Below are 23969 nucleotides of genomic sequence, written 5' to 3' on the forward strand. Positions count from 1 at the left end.
TTTTCGTTTTCAAGATAAGATATGTAAATTATTTCCAATGATATATTGTTATTCAAAGTGATTACAGTATTTGTAGTATTGATGTCCTTTTCTTCACGAACTTACATCAATAATTTTTTTCCTTATTTTTAAATGTTTGTTGATAAATCATAAAAAAACATCATCTGAAATCTAATTATTTAGGAAAACTATTATTTATATAAAAATCATTCTTATATTTAGATATGTAATCCGATTATTATAATTTAAATACAATTTTAACCCCTTGCCAGCCGTATATATACGTCTCCCCAAGTCAATGTTTTAATTGCCTCTGGTGTATATATATGTCTCGCACCTATATACGTATAAGTATATTCCAGGTACTGGGGGCCGAATTTCGCAAGTTATCCTCGGCAGGTAAGGGGTTAAAGTGTTGACAAGCTTTGAAGCTGTTGTAGAGGTCAGTTAACTTGTGTTCACCTTTCATAATTATACAGTTAACTCTTAACTAATGAAATAGATTCGTGAAAATTTAGATAATTTGTCTTGAATGAAATTATTCTTTTAATTTTTTGAAATGAATTTTATTTATATTTTTCTTTTTTGGTGATTAAGACACTAATCTGTGAAGACAGTTAATAACGAATTATCGCTACTTATTTATTTACAGTTCCCCGGATTCTATTGAAAGAAACTATATATATATATATATATATATATATATATATATATATATATATATATATATATATATATATATATATATATATATATATATATATATATATATATATATATATATATATATATATATATATATATATATATATATATATATCATCAAGATGTTTGCATTATTTAAGCTTGGCGATCTTGGCTTAATCTGAAAATCGCCAAATTAAACTAGGGGATCATATAAACAAACAAGTACCGGATTCTCCAACTTTTAGGCAAACAATAAAGAAAATTGCAACCAACTTCTACAATAAACTTGATAATTGCGAAAATGAGGCAATAAAAGCTGTTGGAAATTACGACTCGGAACCCAATATCAATAGACCAAGAAACATACTTTTACTCTAAAATCAGACCATATCCCAATTCCTAGCTTTCATGACCAACCAAACCCATTTCCATTCCTTGTAAACGCATGCTGATTGGCTCTGATCGAACAATAGATAATCCTAAGCCATACTTAATTACAAGCCGGCTACACTCTCCGATCCGCACTGCAAACCAATTCACCCTTTCCTCTGCAGCTGAGTTCCTATTGGACGGCGTTCCACCTTTCTCTTCCCTCTCCACTAGGGTACTGCTCAAGTCCCGGCCATACAAGTTCATTTCCACCAAACTACCGCCACTACAGGAGATAGCTTCTGGATGAAGAGGGCTCTCCTTAAGTAGTACAAGTCTTCTCCTTTGTAGATCGTAGTTTATTGTTAGCAGAGTTTATACTATTAATTTTTCATGACTTTAATTATGGAATTCATGCCTGATGATATTTTTATATTGAAATCTACCTCTCTTTTTAGACAGATAAAGAAGACTTAAGTCAATCCAAAACATAATTTACTTTCTCTTCTAATGAAGCTATTAATCAGCATTGGTTAAAGGGCTTGAAAGGTTTTTAAATTCAGTTTCTAATAAGGAAATATCATAATTTCAAAATTATTTACAAATTTGCAATGTTTTAAAATTACACATGGGATTTATAGGAACATTGTATAATAGTTTTGAAATATTACAAAAATATGTGCATTTATAAACTGCTTTCTTTCTATTTTTATATACTTTTTTTATCTAAAAAGTGATTTAATTAAGGCTTTTGAAACAAAATGTATATAAATGCTATCAGTATGAGTAACTGAAGTATAATTATTTGACACAAAATTTCTTCGTTGCCAGTTTTATCTTGAATATAAAAATTTATAGTTTTTAATTTCAGATTTTTTGAAGTTTTTAATTCAGATTAATTTTTATTTCAAATATATCTTGAAGTAAAATTCAATTATATAGAGTTTCTGCTCTTAATTATTGAAATAAATATATTTGGTACTGTATAAAAAACATAAATAAAAATATTCAATTCTTTCGCTCTCAAAACTGTCCGATTTATGAAGCTTTGAATTTTATTACTTTAGACCAATAAACAACGACCTGAAGAAAATGGAGTCAATTGATTGGATTATTTGAGATAACCATGAAAATGGTTCGAAATTGTAATATTTAAGGTATCAATAATCGTTCGATTTGGATCGTAGAAGAATATAAGCCTTTTTCTAGTCGGAAGTATATATTTACTGCTTAGAAATGATCTGTTTCTGGAACAATAGACACCTCGGTATGGAATAAAAATTTTACAATATTAAGCTTAAGTTGTGATACTTTAAATTAGAAACTATATAAATACTTTTATATTTTTGGGAATGAAAATGATTTAATATTAGTCTGAGAGGTTACTGATGCAACAGACAACCTTAAGCAATGAAAATATTACGAGATAGTATTTGATTTACGGGAAATATCTTCTAATAATATACCATTACATAAAACTGGTTATCAGATACATGTTGCATATAATAGAAATCGCCAAACTTGGAATAAAAAAAATCCTTGACATAAATAATTAAATATTAATTTTTACTTTTTTAATAATTTAATTATATATTTTTTGTCCTTTGTTTAGATGATAGCCAATGCTGAACTTAAACCATTAATCAAAAAAGTTTGTGCTCTGAAGAGATGGACGGAATTTCTAAATGAAACTGGGGGAAAACAATGAATCAATGCCGATTCCCAATAGTTGGATATCTTTACAGGAAAAAGAACCCCTGAAAGATTATTTTTGTTTACGCGATATCCTTGATGTTAGATAAGGAGCATTAAGGAGTAAATGCGATAAATGGTTCTGTTCTCTGAGCAAATGTATAAAAGTAAAGGATTCCTTTCCTTTCTGTATTTGTTTCCTGCCTCTTTGGATATCAGACGATTTAAAGCTAGTAGAATTTATGCTCTTTTTTTTGATATTTAAAAGGTAATCAAATAATGCATTCAATTATTTATTTAGTAATTGTACAGGATTTTTCAACAAATCTATATTTTGTCATATTATAAAAAATGCGAAATTAATTATTTACATTATTTTTTGAGATATTGCATAAATATAAACACTCATTTTTCTCATTAATTTGGTCCTTAATTCTCCGAATATTAATGATTTATAATTATCAGAGTTTATTTTCTTGTGTATATTTATTAAGCATTTAAATGGTGCATTCATTTATTTATTTAGTAGTTACGAAGAATGTTTTAATTAAACTACATTATGCCAGATTATAGAAAAAGTGAGATTGAATTTTGTATTATTATGCAAGATAAATATATTCATATTCAGAATATATTCTATGAAATATCATAAAATAATTATGTTAAATTTTCAATTCTGTTCTAGCATTACACATTTCTTTTTTTATTAACAGATAAGTATTTGAAGTAATGTCACAACAACCTTCAGAAATGAACCATTTTGAAGAACAAGAGTCTGTTGAAATACCGGTAAGAATTTATAACCATTTTTTTTCTTTTATACAGATACAAATTAAATAATATTGTTACAACATTTTTTAAAGATATCAGTCCTTGAGTATTAACCGCACGTCAGCAATTAATCACCAAAATGCCATGTTATTTGTAATCAGTATTTAAGTACCAAACAAATCACCAAAGATATTATGTTCGTCGATTGACTATCTAACCTTCGTTAATGGCATGCAGCGTGGCTAAACGCCAGCCAATTGCATGCGGTAAATACACAAGTATAATTAATCTTTTGCTATTTATACAGTTGGAAGAAGAATCCCAGATTGCAGATTTGTGAGTGCAGAGAAAAAAATAATATAGAGTTAACTTAGTGAGGCGAAGCATATTTATTTAAAATATTTTTTGATTTTTTCAGAATTCGAATGGTGCAAGAAAGTCAAAACTTGCTACAAATGGAGACACAATTCGTTTTGCGTATGAAAATTTAGAAACTACTTGGGACGCAGTGGAAAATGGCCATAAAATATCTAGTAAGAATGATTATTTTGTTCTAATATTGCATTTGTTATTTCGCTATTATTAAAATGCTTTTGTTATGGTATTGTTATTTTATATTTAAAGGGCTTATTTTTAATAAAAATATTTTAAATATGTTGAATAACAATTATAACTTTAGATTCGTTTTTACCTGTTATATTAATAATACATTAATTATTTTGATTGAGTAAAATTCTCATTGAATAAGATATCTTGATTAATTTATAACGTTTGCATAAATCAATTAATACTCGGAAGGTATACACCTTATATGACACAATAATTTAGTATAAGAATCCATATCGTATCTAGAAGGAGAAGAAAGATGTAGAATTATAGAGTGTAAAAAATTGTGCAATTTTATTTTAAAGGTATGTGCTTTTATATTTGTAATGACATTATTATGGCATGCAAATGGTCTTCGTCCTATACTTAAAAGAAACAAATCGAAACATAACGAAAAGAGGTGTTAAGTTTCTAAAACAGTATGACTTATATGCCTATCAAAATTTGAATAAATTTCTCAAAAAAAAATAATTTTAAAGGGAGACATTAAGACCAATTTCCAAAATATCATATCATTTTATAGAATAAGAAAGGAAAATTCATTAATTACATTTTAAAAACATTGAAATGTGATCAATAAGAAATATATTACTACCCCTTTCAATATTTTTTATTTATTTTTCAGTTTTTATGTTATTTAATTTTTTATATGTCCGAATTTTAATAAACTTTCGTGAAAGGCCATTAGAGAATCAATACTCCGCATTTTCAAGCTGCATTTTATGTACAATAATTTCTAATGTAGTAGTAATTTGATCCACAAACATTTGCTGAGAAGCTATCATATTTCTGAAATCCATTGAAAAAGATACATCCGAAAAAGTCATTATTAACATTTCTTATTTCAAAATCTGAGTCTCTCTTTCTCTGATGGTTAAATCGAATTGTATATTATTTTAGATAAATGCATAACATTTATAATGTATTAAATTTTGTGATAGAGAGCTCTTAACTTGTTTATTTTTTGTAATCAATATGAATGAATCTTTTTTTTTTTAGAAATGAGTGATAATATAAGTTAACAAAAAGCTTAGGAAGTTTATGGGTTTTGTACCATTTTTGTATCGAATTATAGCATCTTTGACTAACTTAATTTTCTCATATCAATTTAAAAAAGAGGATTCGTAGGCCAGGATTAATTACACGCATATTTGAAACCATAGAAATAACACATGAAAGATCCTGAGATAATTTTGACCATTCGCTCAGACCGAAAACAATTTCTTATTTATTTGTTGATGTTTATGACAGATCTCTTGACTGATTATATCATGATTATATTCCTTGTTTTGATAGATATTTTAACGATATTTTTGGTTGATTTCTTTGATTTTCCTGTTCCTAATTCTTTATCTAACACTTATACCTTTTGCAATTTTCGCATTATATTTCCTCAAGCAGTTAAACTGCAATATAAAGAAAATAACCCTGAATTAATAACCTTGAATTACTAACCTTAATTTTGAAATTTTAATTGAAGATATTAGCTTTAAAATTTAAATAATAAATATTTGAATTAAAATTAAAATTAAATGAAAATTAAAATTAAAATTAAATGAAAATTAAAATTAAAATTAAATGAAAATTAAAATTAATACTAATATTTGAGACTTGCTATTCTGAAAACGGTGAAGGTTGAATTTCCAAAATTTTCTCATGAACTTATATTTTTTTATGGAATAGTTCTACGTATATGTTTCATTTGTACTGTCATTTATTATTAACAAACTATGGTATTATTTTTTGTTTCAAATCGTTGTAACAATTTTGGAAAGTATTTAAACATCTTTAAAAGAAAGTTTGTTCGAGCTCAGGAGATCGAACTTAGTTGCTGCTTTGATTTAGAAAGTTCCAATCTTTCCGATAATTAAAACTTCGAAACTAAAAAATAATAATTTATCTGTTATCTATTTTTAGAAAATGGCCGATGTTTTGGTTGGAGAAGTTCAAAATCAAGCTATTCCTGGATTACTTACGATGAAGTGAGTAAGAACTGTTATCAATTCTTCTTTCATTTACTATCAGAGTTTAAATGTTTCTCTAAATGTACAAATTGTATATATTCTAATGTTGAAATATACATTTTCTTGAAATCTCCCCTACAGTTCATAAAAAGAGCAGAAAATTTTGGCTCTGGTTTAGTCAAAATAGGATTGAAACCAGGCCAATCGTCAAACGTTGGAATTTATGCTCAAAATTGTGTTGAGGTAAGTTGATTCACTATTAAACTCCATTGCTCTCGGCAGTTCAAAACAAAGCGGAACTGCCAGAATGACTTTTTTACACCCTCGTATACGAAATATCGAGAAAATATTATATCGTCAAAAGATTTGAAGCCGAGAATTTGATGAGTTTCCACATTTTAAACTCCCGCCACGAATTCGAAAAACGCATTTTTGGCATTATGTCTATCTTTCTGTTTGTCTGCAAAAAAGATGATTCAAAACCTCTTTGACAAACTTCACAACAAATTTGTAGATTTCTATCAAATATTGGCAATATCTATTTGAAGATAGTCTGGCTGTCCAAATATAAGTTACCACGTTAACTAGAGCTAGATAGGTAAAATTTGGTGCACAGATTTAGCATTTAAAATATAAATACTTATCCAGTTTGGAACGAAATTAATCAACGATTTGATTTTCTGTCTGCTTGTACTTTCACAAGAAAGTAAAACCGGTATTTCAAACTTAATGACTTAAATATATCAAATTTCGTTTCGCGCAAGTGTGTGGAGTGAATTCCTCCATGCATGATTTTTATTATCATTCCAGTCAAAAAGAATGCCGCACTTTGAATGTAATATGAATGTCTTTTTTCCATTTTGATTTGAACTATCCTTTTTGGATTCAAATTTTGGGTCTAATGACTTTAACTTTCACTTATTGCTTCATCATCAGCTAATGATAATTCTCTGTTAAAAGTAGATATCTGTGACGGCATTGATTATGATAATTTTATCTTGTTGAGAAATGCTAAAATGAAGAATCTCTTAGGAAACGCTTGATAATCCCGCACATGTGCACTACCATTCTACTAAGCATGGCAAAGTATTATATGCTTATTATATAATGCGATCCTGAATCGCCTACGTATACCCTATTCCTCCTAAAAGTTTGTAACTTTGATATTGAGATACCCTGTCTATAATACTGCACGCCATAGAATATGTTTTCAATGTGTAGAAGATATAATATATGGCTAATTTTTTTGTGCCTCTTTACAGTGGGTTGTTGCACAATTTGGAATTTGGAGTCAATCCGCCATACTTATTCCGTTATATGACACTCTAGGTCCAGACGCTTCTATTTTTATGATTCATCAAGGTGAGTAATGGGCGTTCCGAAAAACTTTTATTGTGTATATGTCTAAAAATCTTAATGTGTATGTGCAAGTGTATATTTCAGCGTTACTTATGAACTGCTGAGGGAAACTTCACAACCCGGTTATATTACTCAACTAAATATTATAAAATATTAAGTGAGGCCAAACTCACTCGCATCTAAACTGATGAATCATCGAAAGACAAAGGACCGACTTTATCCATTAATTTTACATTTATGTTTCCTGAAAATAAACTTACGAAAAATGTGATTATACAAAATACAAGATGGTGTTCCTATTTATCACAGAAAATGCCCGTGTGCTTGTCTGCGAAGTACATTTCACTTACAGTCATGAACATTGTCACACAGATATTAGTATTATAATATTGTATATAGTTACTTTTTAAGTGTATTGATGATATTTTATGTCTTTTTATGTGTATTGATGATATTTTATGTCTTTTTATGTGTATTGATGATATTTTATGTCTTTTTATGTGTATTGATGATATTTTATGTCTTTTTATGTGTATATTGATATTTTATGTCTTTTTATGTGTATTTTTTTATCTTAATAAATACTTCCACGTATATTCTTTCAACCGACAAGGAATCCTAGAGATTCCAAGTTCGGGGATATTCTGTCCTGAAAGAAAAAAGAAAGAAGTACTGGTGACTCAATGAACTTCGAATCTTTATGTATACTTCATGATAATAATTTGAAATTTGACCTTCTGTAGATAACTTCATTGAAGAAGATAGTTGTTCAAACAGCCTTTTGAACACATGCTGTTTTTATGACTCTGTAGATTTTTGGAAATATTTTTTCTATCAGAAGACAAACATTTTTTAGAGTTGTTTACTTAAAAAAAATGCCACTTTTATGAAAATTTTTATAACAGAGGCTGCTTTAACTATTTCCCTACTACAATTGGATGTTTATATTAAAACAAAAACTTGTTGGACTATTGAGATTCTATTATATGATTTCATCAATAAAAATGGTGGTTTGACACAGTCTTTAGATTCATGACATAGTAGTCATGAAAAATGTCTTTTATTTGTTAATCATTTAACCCTTTCTAAGGCCGTGGGAAGTATGCTTCCCACCAAATTTATCAATCTTTGTATGCAATTATGTAGATTGGCATAAGTTCTGACAAATTTTTTTAGAAAGACAGAAACTTAGATGCTTCAGTTCTTTATCTCACACAAAATGATGTGTCTTGGTTTGTCACTTAATTATTAATTAACCAAATCAATTAATTAAACAAATTAAATTTATCTAATAAGCTAAATGAATCTCTTTTCTTATTCTAATTTCAAGCCTAAAAATATTTTTACATAATATGACTAGAAAAAAAACGGCCCTTTAAAGGATTAAAGTAAGAACAAATTTTTGTTGCCCCAGAAAATATAATTCTTTAAGATTGCTTACAGAGAAAAACTGACATTTTTAAATAAATTTTAATTAAAAAATAATGATTTATTTTCACTACTTTTCAGCTGAAATTGAAGTAGCGATTTGCGATCAAGAGCAGAAAGTACGAAACCTGATAGACAGAAGAGACGAGCTCCCGTCATTAAAGTACATTGTAACGATTCATGTTGGAAGTGAAGAATTAATGAACTTTGCAAAGGAAAAAGGAATTCAGATATATTCTTTTAATGAAATCGAGGTAAAAAACAGTAACTGTTTTTTAAAATTGCACAAAATATATTTAAAATTCATTGAAATAGTCTTATAAAATCATTTGTTTGCATTTGATTCATTTTGAAATCCTTTTTTATATTGCAATTAAAATCTCTCTTCATAAGTTGTTAAAGACATGAAACTTGTGATTTAGATTCTGAAAAATATTTTCATTAATATAAAAATATGTTTTGTGAGGTTGCTTTTTTTGATAATTATGTGATATCCGATTAATAATGTTTTATAACTGTTTTTAAAATTAAATTTCCATAATTATTAATAGAATTTAAATTATTTAAATAAAGTCTCTTCTGTTTAAAAATAATTTAAAGTATTTTCTTGTTGTTTCACTACATGTAAGGAGTTAAGCGAAACATTTATTATTATACATTTTCATGTATGTCTACAAAATCTCATTTTTAAATATTAAGGGATAAAATTCAAGACATAAGAATAATTTCAAAATTTAATTTATTAAATCTTGTGATTGTACCTGATGAATCAAGATTAAATTAACTGACTGCATTTCAAATCAAATAATTTTATTTTTCAAATAGAATAGGATGATATTCTTTTATAACAAATTTAATTATTTGGATGCTTTTGAAATGGAAGCATCTGATAAACGCATCTAATTCTTGAAAAAACAAGTCATGTAAATGTAGCAAAAACAGTCATCAAGGCGAGTTGCAATGTTACATAAGTTTCAAAGAAAATTGTTTGAATAGGTGTCAACAGATTCTAACCTCTTTATTTTGGAATAAAAAACCCTATGCATATCTTTCCGAGGAAGCTAAATTTTTAATATTATGGCAAAGTTTCAAAATGAAGCACATTTAAATAAAATAGATGACGGAAAATATTGTTTCAGAGTTTAATCGGAACAAAATTATATAAATTGCACAGAACGAAATTCAAACATCTCTTAATTCATGAAACTATAGTAACGAGTTTTGTTTTTGCATTTATTATTCACAAAAAAGAAAAATAGAATACAAAAGAGTCTAAAGAAATTCAATAAAATCGTTGATTCTAATCGATAAAAAAAATCAAATTGCCTTACTAAATCAATTGCAAATTACTTTTCTGAATCTTTTATTGTTGATTATGAGATAAAACTTTCAACCAGGTAAAAGAAGCCTTATTAATATTTCAGGTCATTGGTGAAAAGTTTCCCGCCGCATTACTGGTAAGTAATAATTTCTGTTATCATTTTCATTTCATTTCTTGCTACAGCATTGTTATATAAATGATACAAATAAGTCAGTTAGTAAGCAGTAATTTAGCAAACATTTACAAGTACCTTCTGAGATGGCTAAGAGTTCTTGTTAATTTTAGCTGAACTATAATTATCGAGAAGTGTTTCTTTGAAATAACAGAAGAACCATATAATATTGTCACGTAGATGCTATAGTATAGAACTGAATGGCACACACAAGAGGCAGAGATAAACCAATTTATTAACAGAACTCTGAACTGAGAATACAGTGACTGACAAATCTTCTGCTTTTATACAAGCAGAGAAAGTTCCGCAATACTCTTCTGGAGACAGTAAGAAAAGTCCAGAACACTTGTCTGGTAAACTAAAGAAATGTCCAGTATCTTCTGGAACATGAAATAAAGGAAAATATGAAATCGAGGAATTAAGTATTTACATATACTATAAATCGCATTGTTTCTAGCGGGATTCGAACCCAGGTCACTTGATCATGAGAACAATGCCATGACCATTCGGCCATGGAGATTCGAAAGTTTTTCTTCAATGTGGCAATATCATTCGATACGAATGTTACAAGAATTTGATTCAATTTTATGATTCAAAATTGTATTTATACGCAGCAATGCATCACGAATTCAACACAGTAGAACTTTTTTATAGATGTGATTTTAATAAATTTACAAATAAATAAATAAATAAAATAAAATAAAAATTGACGATTTCAGAAATTACTTTTTATATACTAAGTTGACTATTTGGTTGATTGCAATTGATTAATATTTGTTTTGCAAACTATATATGTATACAATATTTTCAATAATGATTTACAAATCCAAAAATTGTCATGGTTTTTCTTAATTATTTATTATTATATAAATAAATATCAAGATTACATAGAAGATTCAATACATACAGTACACTTCATACAAAGTTTTAATTAACTCTTGGCTATGAGAGACTCATTATACATTAATAAAGAGTAATTAAACACTTTTATTTATATTGACAAAGTTTATTTGTTTCATCTGAAAAAAATTCAGTTTATAGATTCAAATCTTCATTCACTTGCTCTTGTTTTAAAACGACAAAATTTTCCACTCTAATGCTTTTTTGACGATAATATATTTATATTTTCTGTTCTTAATTCTCATTTAATCATTAATTAATTAAATTTTAAATGTATTATTGGGTGGTTATCTAGTAAAGAATTTGAGAAATATTAAATTTTGAGTAAATAAAAAAGATAAAATAATGAAAATGGCAACGCTCTAATATTAAAAACAGAAATTCATTTAAAAAATATTTTTATAAAATTTTATCCTTAATAAACATTTGATTTTCATATTTTAACTTTTACTTAATTTCAGTTTGTTAAATTATATTTTGTATTGTTCTCAAGCCTCCTCAAACATCTGATACTGCAATAATATGTTACACAAGCGGCACAACAGGCGACCCCAAAGGAGTCATTTTGACACACAAAAATCTCATGTCGGCATGCACAAATGTTCATTTAATGATGGTAAGAAAGGAATTATTTTAATTTATTATTTATTTATCAATTATTTTTTAAATTTATATCTGTTACTGATTCATCATAAGCCCTGCTTTTTTCGCAAAACGAAATTAATTATTTATAATTTCTTTTGATTCTAAATTCATCAATAAAAGAATATTAGTTTTTTTCTTACTTCTATTTAACTTGTTAGTTTCATATTGAAAATATAGGTCTTTTTTTTTAACTATTTTCTACTCATTTCCTGATATGTTTAATTTTTGAAAGTTTCCTTACTTACGGGTTTAGTTTAGTTTAGTCATGTTAATGTCCCGTTTTAAAGCAACACAAGGGTATTTTAGAAAGAGTCTCGTAAGTTTGAACCGCTGTCAGATGACGAGTACAATACCTGAGCTGGCACCCTCTCTCCAAACTTTCACACCACATCATCGGAAAGTATGGGGTTTTAATGACAAGGCTTCATGTCAAATTTTCTCGAAATAAATAATTAATTAATGGATTAGTATAATTAAATTTTTATTCTATACAAATTAAAAATTAAGAAGAAGATGATAAATAGAATAAAAATAATCTATTTTTTTCAGTACACTATTAAAAGTTTATTTTTAATGTTTTAGTTGCTAAATTTTTTTAGGATATAATTAGTTTTTTTTGAAATATTGGCTTCAAATCCAAACTAAAATTACTAATAGGCAATTGTTAGTCTTTAAACTAACGCCTTTAGTCTAAAGCATTTGTTAAGTGATCAGATGATGGAAATTAGCATTTAACGTTAAGTTTTTCACATTTCCTAGTAGGTTCATCTGTGGCTAGTTGAAACGTAGTTAAATTAATCTGATGCAGGTATCCACTAGTTATGATATAAATACAGTGCAAGAAAAAAATAAACACCACTAGAAATAGTTCTGCATGACACCTCTTTTATGGATTGTATTAATCATAATCATTAAAAACATGAAATTATTTTTCATCGGATGAGTTTTGATTTGATATTCTCTCACCATCACAAAACAACAGTTGTGAAGAAAATATAGACGAGTCTATTTTGATAATTCAAGATATTCTACATTCAGGATATTTTGATTTTTAACGTTCGTCAATATAATCTTTTGCATTCAAAATAGTACAGAAAGTTGCACAATATTGTACGATATTGTATTACATTATTCAATATTCAATTATGTTATAAAATATTGTTTAACATCATGCAAAATCGTGCAATATATTTGTGCTACCGAGGATTATAATACTGTAATTTGTCCTTTTTCTATCTCCTTCCCCGCATCTAAAGAAATGTACTCATCAGCTTAAAGTCAAAGATCAACCATTTTCTCATGAAAACCGAGAATATCAGCCATAATTATCAGTGAAATTTTGAAATGCAAAAAGAAATATGTCTAACTGAATCAAAACAGAATAGAAACTATTTTTCATCTGTTAGGGTTTGATTTGATATTCTCTCTCATCAAAAAGCAACAGTTGAGAAGAAAATATAGACGAGTCTATTGTGATAATTCAAAATATTCTACATTCAGGATAATCAGTAAAATCAAAATATCCTGAATGTAGAATATTTTGATTTTTTTAACATTCGTCACAACAATCTTTTGCATTCAAGATAGCACAAAAAGTTGCTCAATATTGTGCGATATTATTTTAGATTATTCAATATTCAATAATGGTTTACAATATTGCGAATATTGTTTAACATTAACAATATTGTATAATATATGAATATACAATATCCTATAATATATACTACCTGGGATTACAATCCTATAATGTCTATGTGATTAGTAGCCCTTTTTGCATCTTCTCCCCGTCCTCTCAAGAAATGTACCCTTTCGTTTAATGTCAAAGGTCAGTCATTTTCTCGTGAAAACGAAAATATCAGCCATGATAATTATTGAAATTATGAAAAGCAAAGAGAAATATGCCTAACTGAATCGAAACATTGGATTTCACTGTCATACGATAATGCAACTCAGCGTATAAAGCTACATCTAACTTTACATTATCTTACTTATTATTTCTGATAAAATTGTAATTCATTTTAAAATAAGTTGTGGTCCATTCCATTCATAACATGTGAACTTCATTCTTTCTTAACAAAATCATAAATAATTCAATTTATGCTGCAATTACAGACCAAAAAAATATTAAATGTTATTCATTTGGATTATAAATGAATGCAGAGCAGATCTCGATCTAGGTCTAAATGTTAATGATTATTGAATGGATCACTCCTTAAATGATTTTTGATTCTTAAAGCAATACGCAAATAACAATTTGGATTATTTTTACTTTTTTCAGGGAAACACAGCTCAGACAAAAGACGATTCAGTGATATCCTATCTACCTCTAGCACACATTTTTGGACAATTAGTTCAGGTAAGAAGATATCTTTCTGTCTCGTTTTGATATGATTCTGAGCATTGAGCAAAAAATAAGTATTAAAACAGAACGGAAAGTGACATATAATCTCTACTATAATAAAATAAAGTGTATTTGTACATGTATGGCTCCTACATACATTGGCGCTCTATAAGCCAGATCGTTGTATTACAAGCTACAAAATATGGCACTTTCATATTTAATATTAAAAATCCAGAGAAAATGTGTAATTTGATAATATATTATTCTAATTTTAATCTTGATATTGTTACATTATGTAAGACTAATTTTTTTTTCTAACTAATAGTTAAAAAAATATCTCTTGAATAATATTAATTTCATCGCTGCAACAATTTTATCAAATTTTAAAACTATTTTAAGAATATTTTTTAACGATGCATTTCATAGCTGCAAAGAAATTCAAGCCCTTATTCTGTTTTATAAAAATATTTAATTGCTTTTCACCTTTATTGCTGTAAGCTAAGACATTATAATTTTTGCTTTCGATTTCGCTTTCTTCGATAATAATTTAGTATTTTTTTCCCCTTTTTTTTACCTTATCAAATACCTTTTTGAGGAATCATCATTCGAAGATCTGTGAAATTTGAAGTATATTCCGAAATATATCCAGTAAGATGAGTGATTATAATTATTGTTATTCAATTCTTTTCATATGCATATTTTAATCCAGCTGAAATGGTATTTAATTTTTAGTGCAATATCAACTTTGATGTTGCGGAATTAATTGCGTATTTTATAGGAGCAATAAGAAATCGAAGTTGATGTTGAATATGTTTTAAATCCTACCACAATTTGAAATTTAAATATATCTACTATACAATTTTAAATATATCTTTAATATATTGTTACAAAAAATTTTCTACAACAAAATACCGTCGATCAATCATAATAACGTAACGCATTTAATCGCTATAGTTCAGCAGCTTTCTTGCTGTCTAATCCTCCAGTTTCTCTACGTGTCGGCGACTCCGACTACTCTCACACATCACTTCTGACGATACACACAACTTCTTCAGAGTCCCTGTTTTTTATAGTTCCGGGAGGCGGGGCTAGAATCTTCAGACCAATCAGGAAGTCTCTGGATGTATCTTGGTTCCTACTGGATGGATCGTGAAACTTCTCGAACTTTCCAGTATGATCCATTTAGTTGCCAAATTCGTCGCCAAGTCGCCAAATGCTCGCCAAGCCCAGCACCACAGGACAGATCGTACAACGGTCTTTCTTACTATTCGTACTATACTATTCGTGCCGGGTAGCAAAATTACAGATTTGTAACAATATCTACTATAGAAAACCATAAATATCAAACTATACTTATTAGATTTAAGTGAAGCTAAATACAATCCATGGCCCAATGAACAATCGGCGGCAATGGGTGACTAGTTATTAGTTTAAAAAAAATATGACGTAACATTTATTCACGTCTTTTAAACAAAATATGGTGTTATAATTTTTCTGCGACAAAAACATTACAACAAAAATTCTGATAAATTTTTAATTTTTTAAATGTTGCATGAAATTTTAATAATGCATTTCTTTTTAACAAATAAATTTTTAATAATGCATTTCTTTTTAACAAATAAATTTTTAATAATGCATTTCTTTTTAACAAATAAATTTTTACTAACACACATCTTTTCAACTGGATTCCAAATAAGCAAATTTTCTCAATACTCTGATTTCCAACACGTTTTAAATTTAAACAAATTTAAGGAAATACACGCCTCTTCAACAATAAATTTCAATGAAACAATTTATAACAATATATAACTTTTCAATAAAAAAACAAGAAGCTCAGAAGTGTTGCCATACAGTTTTAGAAAATATTTTTAGCTCCTGTTTCTCATGGTTGGTGGCAGCATTGGTTTCTTTAGCGGAGATATTAATCAGTTGGTTGATGATATGAGAGTATTGCAACCTACTTTTTTCCCGGCTGTTCCAAGATTGCTGAACAAGTTATATGACAAAGTTAGTTTATTTTGATTACATTATTTTGCTAATATATGAAATAAATGTGCATTTGGATTTGAAAGAAATTACTTCTTTTAAATAAACAATATTCTTTTATTTCTTATTGATGCACATATCATTGCATCTGAAAAGATTTAGATCTTTTAAATGTTGAAATAAAAATCATGCAATTATAATTCTTTCTTGAATTTAACTTCCGTAAATTAAAGTGTCTCTAATACCTCGATTTTTTAATAAATAAAAGCATATGTTCGAACATCTGTATTTGACAGTCTAATATGAATTTTGTTAAAAAAAAGGGCAAGAACTATTATAAGCCATAATGACAAACTGAAATAATGAATTTGTATGGAATTTAAGGAACAAAAAAATTACGGTTTTATTTGAAAAAATATAATTTTTTTTGCTTGGATTCTTCTTGGAATACGCAGTTAAATGTTTATGTATTAATGAGCTGAGGTTTTATTCAAAATACACGTGTTATTTCTGCTAAAACTCAATAGAAGTATAAATAAATCTTGTTTTAAGTTTCATTTTTGAGAATTAGTTGCTTCTGTTTACAAATATAACAAAACTATTAGAAATATTACGATAGGATATCTCTATCGGAAAAATTATCATTTTATACCAAAATAGTTAAAAAATTTCCATTTAAAACTGAATTAATTACTTCTTTTAAACGAAAAAATATCCTTTTATATTACATATCAAAGCAGAAATTTCCACATGCTAAAAATATATGGATATTTTAAAAGTTGATATAAAAGCTATGCAATAGAATTTCTTTCTTTAATTTAATAACTATAAAGTTATAGTGTCTCGTATACCTGTATTTTTTAAAAATAAATACATGTATACTGTACATTTCATTAACAACTGACTACATTCACTTTTTTGAATTTTAAAAATCCATTAAATCTTATATCCTCATTTGATTTATACTACGGTTTTAGAAAATATTTTTACAGCAGCCATTTGATCCCATTTTTATCATCTTTTTACATAAATATGACTTTTATTTGGCTTCACATAGTCAATTTCATAACTTTATTAAAATCCTAATTAAAGCAAATATCCATTAAAATAATTTTTATGCCATGTTACTGAATATAATTTCAGTTTAATGCCATGTTATTACATTATTAATATTTGCCATCAAAGATATAGAACCCTTAGATTGAATATTGAATTTTTCCATATTATTTAATTTTTGAACCTATGAGTAACCTATGGATAATTGGGAATATGAGCTAGAGAAAGAAAGTCACGGATTTTTTTTAATATGCTATTAATCAACATTATTCAATAAATAGTAAATTACTTGGCTACTCTTTTATATTTCTTTACACCAAGCAGTAAGGAAAAATATTTACTGTTATATTTTAAATGATATCGTTATTTTGAATTATAAAACTTTTCTCACCGAAATAGCTTGTATCAAATATATTCTCAAACATTTTTCTTATATCTATATCAATCCACTGATACAGATCAATTGAAGATTTTTCTACTTTTTCGGAAGATATGTCCAGACTTCATTACTTATATTTAATTAAGAATACGAAGAAATTGTCAGATGCTCCTTGCATCTAGTAACTTCACCTTGTATTATATGGTTTTGAAACACCCCTAATTTTTAAGTTTTTAAATAATAGAGAATTTTAAATATTTTTAAGAAATATTTAGAACCATGTTTCTAGTAATATTCTTTTTAATCAAATATTGAATAATCAGAAAGGTCCTACACTCAACTTATTCATAGATTACGTGATTTCAAATTTTCATTAATACTAAGTTGGATTTTATCTCATTTTTTTATGATTGCCATTTCCGGTGTTTACAAGATTTTATTTTTTATTTTTGCTAGGCCCAAGCTTTAGTACGAAGCAAGTTAAAATTTGACCTGTCTGGTGATCATTCTACCAAAGAGTAAGTTACCGTTTCAAGTGATTTAGGAAAATTTATATTTAATAAAAGCATGGAATGAAAATAATTTTTTTATCTGAAATAATTTGTTATTCTTACTATATAATTAGACTTATTTATTATGATTTTATTTAATAATAATAGGTCCTTTTTTTACTCAGATACTCAGTCACTTTTAGGAATCACTTTTCGAAACCTAATGTAATTGCGGAATTTAATGAATCTTCTGTTGAAATTTACAGGAATGTATTTAAAATAGTTTCTGGTTCTATGTAAATTAGGAAAAAAGATAAACATTCAATTCCATAATATTTCCAAACAAATTATAACTTTCCACAAAATAATGAGCATTTAAGCTTTTTAAAAGTTCTAACATCATGAAAATACAATCCCACTTTTAAAATAATTTAATTATATATTCAGCATTTGAAATAAATGTTTTAAATTTAATATTATTTTTGAGTTTTTTTCTATTTTCACTAAGATGGTATTGAAAGTGAGAGTCTCTGTAGACAGTTTAAAATATAAAAATTGTGTTAATAAATAAGAATAGTAGAAAAAAGAAGTTAAACATAGAAACAGATTTCAGAGCAGCATTAGTGATTCTAGCGAAATAACTAGCAGCATGAATTTTCTGTAAACGTACACAAAATGGTGAGTTTTGTATTCGTATGATGAATAATTACAAATCTTATCTTAGAATTTCTTCCTCTTCGCCTAAATTGTGAACTAGTTAGCTTTGGACACCTAGTTAGCAGGAAATATTGGATTGTTAGCTTTATGTTTATAATTTTCCCAAGAATATACTTTAAAACATTAAATCATGACATGCATCAAAAAGATATTTTAATAAGCTCCTCTGTTCATTGTTTAGATGAATTATTCTAACAGATCCCAAACCATATAGCCTTAATAAAATATAAATTTCAAAAAATCGAAGGCATAATAACCTTATTTAAAATGTAAATTTCAAGATAATCTTTATTCTAACTTTCAAGATATCGCAACTTATTCTTTCATTTTATTCCTCATGTAAACTATCAACAAATCAAATAACTTTTCCTTAGCTTGCAACAATGGTAGAAAAATCACATTGTTAAGTAACGAACGGAACAATGAAAACGGTTTGAACTTTAGGTCAATAAGGAAACCTAGAGGTAAAAATTATGTAAAAAGTAATTTCAAAATTGGCGAATTTATTCAACATATAAATTGATTTCAGTAAAAGGAAACTTTTTGAATTTAAATGCTGTTAAAATCAGTTCTGCGCAATGGTATTTTCGAGCTACATAGCAGAAAAAATGCTAAAATCAATATAACTTAATTTTTTTAATTTATTCAAATTCTAATTAAGGTTTTAAAAAATTGATCTGAGATGCATATTTACAGATTCAAAAATATATCCGTGAAATTCGATAGCTCCTAGTTAGGTGGTTTATCCTGCTAAGTATATACCGCCTATTATCCTGCTAAGTATATACCACCTATTATCCTGCTAAGTATGTACTACCTAAGTATATACCACCTATTATCCTGCTAAGTATGTACTACCTAAGTATATACCACCTATTATCCTGCTAAGTATGTACTACCTAAGTATATACCACCTATTATCCTGCTAAGTATATACCGCCTATTATCCTGCTAAGTATATACCACCTATTATCCTGCTAAGTATGTACTACCTAAGTATATACCACCTATGATCCTGCTAAGTATGTACTACCTAAGTATATACCACCTATGATCCTGCTAAGTATATACCACCTATTATCCTGCTAAGTATATACCACCTATTATCCTGCTAAGTATATACCACCTATTATCCTGCTAAGTATATACCACCTATTATCCTGCTAAGTATATACCACCTATGATCCTGCTAAGTATATACCACCTATTATCCTGCTAAGTATATACCACTTATTATCCTGCTAAGTATATACCACCTATTATCCTGCTAAGTATATACCACCTATTATCCTGCTAAGTATATACCACCTATTATCCTGCTAAGTATATACCACCTATTATCCTGCTAAGTATATACCACCTATTATCCTGCTAAGTATATACCGCCTATTATCCTGCTAAGTATATACCACTTATTATCCTGCTAAGTATATACCACCTATTATCCTGCTAAGTATATACCACCTATTATCCTGCTAAGTATGTACTACCTAAGTATATACCACCTATTATCCTGCTAAGTATATACCACCTATTATCCTGCTAAGTATGTACTACCTAAGTATATACCACCTATTATCCTGCTAAGTATGTACTACCTAAGTATATACCACCTATTATCCTGCTAAGTATATACCACCTATTATCCTGCTAAGTATGTACTACCTAAGTATATACCACCTATTATCCTGCTAAGTATGTACTACCTAAGTATATACCACCTATTATCCTGCTAAGTATATACCACCTATTATCCTGCTAAGTATATACCACTTATTATCCTGCTAAGTATATACCACCTATTATCCTGCTAAGTATATACCACTTATTATCCTGCTAAGTATATACCACCTATTATCCTGCTAAGTATATACCTAAGTATATACGCATATGCAGCCATACACACATTTGTCTTTATTAATAGTAGAAAGAAAAAATTTATCCGGAGATTAGAGATGATAAAATTCATCTGACTGTATAGTTGAGTTGTCAAGACCTTATACTGGATTTCACTTATCTAGGTGGGTGTTTTTGAGTTATTGAGACACCTATGCACAAATGGATATTCTAACAGGCAGCCAATCCTTTGACGAATTCCCTTCGAAAATTAATGAATCTATAACTCGACTATGGCGACCAAACAAGTTTCATAAATTTATGTCATTGCGCTTTTGAATCGTTGTATTCATCTGTACCCTTTGGACACGCAGACTGATTTCGCTAATATAGATCTCGATAAAAAAAAAATTGATATATATTATTAAGCTCAAGGTGGTGTAAAAAATTGTTTTTTTAGCAAAAATTTCTATTTTGAAATTTCTGTTTATCTCAATAGTTTCTCTTTGCATTTGCATACTAATCAATCATAAGGAAAAGAAAAAAATAAGAAAATTGATCAAAATAGATTTAAAAAAAACTTTTTTAGTTCAGAAGAAATTTTAGCAATTTCTTAGACCAAATATTGCATTAAAAGGCGTTTTTCAGAAGTTGGTTGGTCGAAAGTTGCAAAAAGGATAATTCATTCAATTTTTAATGTTAATTCTAATGCAAAAAATAATGCTATTGTAAAAAAAAAAGTTTTAGTATCAAGGCGAGATTTCTACTCGAAATTCTCTTGAAATGAAGTTGTGCGTTATCTCTCTACAGGATATTTTGTTTGATTTAGAGTTTTCTAATTTAGCACAGAACTGGAACACACAGCATTGGAATATTAAAACGTGCCCTTTGAAGATTTTTTAATTTTTTTTATTAGATTTTTAAAAAATAAAAAGTAAGCCTGATTTCGGAGCTTTTCCGCGATGACTCCAGAAAATAGCTTGGCACAACAATTACTTTTATACAATTTTGAAATTAAAAAAAAATAGATTTCATTGGAATCAATTTAATCGCTATTCAATTTTTCCGACTTTTGGTAGTTTTGTTTAAAAATATTTTCTTCTAGATTTCAACAGCAAATTTCATTGTTTTAATGAAATTTAAATAATATTGTTTGCTCCATTAAAATATAAATTATATAAATTTCCTCTAATTGTTTTTATTATTGAACGAGTAGAGGGAAAAAGTTGTAAATCATCTACCCAGTTTGCATGGAAGGGTCCCAATGTCGCCGAAGATCAGACGTGATCAAACGATTGATTATCTGGACATATAATAACATTATGACATCATGGGAATTGACTCCTTTGAGAAAGTTTATGTATATAAAAAACAAAGGAAATGAAAAGCTATTAAAATTTCACAGCTTTAATACCTACCAGAATTTGATATTGAAAAATACTTCGTTGAAAGAATCGCGAACAGTTATACAGGGTGTTTATAAAGTCCCGGACCCATTTTGATGTTTAATAACTCATAAAATAATAAATATAGATTAAAATTAATAGCATAAATGGTTAAATAGACTCAAAAAGTTTCATGACCCTTGTCAATGAACTTCCACGTGTGCCCCCTTCGTCGCACGGAGAATATCAAGTCGATAGTCAATTTCACGCCAGGTAGCGACAAGCATGTCGGCATCCACAGAGCCATTTGCGCACATTATGGCGATTAACAATGCCAGAAACATGAAAGGATGCTTCATCGGAGAACATTATGCTCTTCAGAAAATCAGCAGCATCTTCTATCCTCCTTAGCATATCTGTTGCAAAGGCCATCCTCCTAGGCCTATCGTTCGGTTCCAAAACTTGAACAATTTGAACTTTGTATGCATGCAGTCTTAATTTTTTCTTAATAACCTTGTACACTGTCGAAATTGGCATATCCTGTTGCCTCTGATCTCACAGATATTCTAGGATTGTGTAAAAATGTCTCTCTGACACGCTCAACATCAAAATCACTTGTGCAAGGACGTCTGGAACGTTTCTTATCTTCGATACTTCCAATTTCTAGAAAATTCTTTTTCCACCGCAAGATGCTGTTTCTGGATGGAGGATCTTTTTGGTAAATTCTTCTGAAATTTCTCTGTGCTTGCACTATCGATTTCATTTCTATGAACCACCATAAAATCTGTGCTTTCTCTTGTGGTGTACGCATTCTCCTTAATATCCACTCGAATAAAACATCACATACAAAAGTACTACATAGAACAAACACATCAAAAGTAAACATAACATTGCAATAGTTGCCAAAAACAAAAGAGAGAAAAATGCAATTAATAAGCAGACAATATTTAGAAAAGTACAGATATTTAGACTGGAAAATGAAATTATCTGAAAATAACCACACGTGCAGACGATATTTACAAAAGTAAAAATATTAAAACCTGAAAAGGAAAATATATGAGTTATTCCATCAATAAATGCCATAAGTTTGTTTATATCTTTATTATTTTACGAGTTATTAAACATCAAAATGGTTCCGGGACTTTATAAACACCCTGTATATGAGAGATTTAATGAAATTAAACACAGCAAATATCCCATTTTAACCAGTTGATACATTGGCTGTCCTGTTTAATTATACCTTTATTTGAAGTGTAAATAATATTTTTTTTTTGTTATTAACTGTCGCGATATTGAACTAGAAATTAAAATACATACAACGGAAATAAATATTCGTTTAATATTTCGATGCGATTTGCCCGAATCAAGCCAATGAATTTTTTTAAAGTAGAAGAAACGTAGCTTATATTTATTCTCTAATGCAACAGAAATATACATTTGATTTCCATGGAGTAAATTAACACTTGTATATCTTTACTCCTTACACTCTGTGCATGCATATTTAACTATTCTTCTAATCATTATAATGTTTTTCTTTTGCAGAACTGAATTGAAATCTGTATGCAAACCATTTATTGACAGTTTAGGAGGCAGGATTCGTTTCATTTTCTCCGGTGCCGCTCCTATTTATAAAAATGTTCTTGAATTTTACACAAAAATCGTTGGTTGCACGGTAAAAATGAGTTTTTATCTAATACTTACTCGAATACTTTCAACAAAAAGGATTAGTACTTTCTTTCTTTTCTATAATATAGTTCAACTCTTACAGTAATTATTATTATTTTTTTTTTTACTTTCTTAATTTTCTTTTTCATTGTATTTAATATTTATACTGTCTGCAACCGAAAAACTCCTTTGAGATATT

General features: G+C 28.0%; 1 protein-coding gene across 4 annotated transcripts in view; it reads left to right on the forward strand.

Moving 5' to 3' along the window:
* LOC129963273 (long-chain-fatty-acid--CoA ligase 5-like) overlaps positions 1 to 23969 on the forward strand; it is a 51537-nt gene that overhangs the window by 14670 nt on the left and 12898 nt on the right. For 3 of the 4 annotated variants that reach the window (XM_056077522.1, XM_056077523.1, XM_056077524.1), the window contains exons 2-13: positions 3462 to 3537; positions 3938 to 4052; positions 6043 to 6107; positions 6231 to 6332; positions 7352 to 7451; positions 8958 to 9130; positions 10301 to 10333; positions 11763 to 11885; positions 14193 to 14270; positions 16128 to 16262; positions 18133 to 18194; positions 23648 to 23777. In XM_056077522.1, the coding sequence (XP_055933497.1) occupies positions 3478 to 3537; positions 3938 to 4052; positions 6043 to 6107; positions 6231 to 6332; positions 7352 to 7451; positions 8958 to 9130; positions 10301 to 10333; positions 11763 to 11885; positions 14193 to 14270; positions 16128 to 16262; positions 18133 to 18194; positions 23648 to 23777 (1176 nt within the window). In that variant the 5' untranslated portion in view covers positions 3462 to 3477. Of the gene's footprint in view, positions 1 to 1363; positions 1383 to 3461; positions 3538 to 3937; positions 4053 to 6042; positions 6108 to 6230; positions 6333 to 7351; positions 7452 to 8957; positions 9131 to 10300; positions 10334 to 11762; positions 11886 to 14192; positions 14271 to 16127; positions 16263 to 18132; positions 18195 to 23647; positions 23778 to 23969 lie in introns of those variants that run through there. The other variant, XM_056077526.1, reaches the window with a different exon arrangement.

Source organism: Argiope bruennichi, chromosome 3 (genome assembly GCF_947563725.1).
Source record: "Argiope bruennichi chromosome 3, qqArgBrue1.1, whole genome shotgun sequence".
Taxonomy (NCBI): domain Eukaryota; kingdom Metazoa; phylum Arthropoda; class Arachnida; order Araneae; family Araneidae; genus Argiope; species Argiope bruennichi.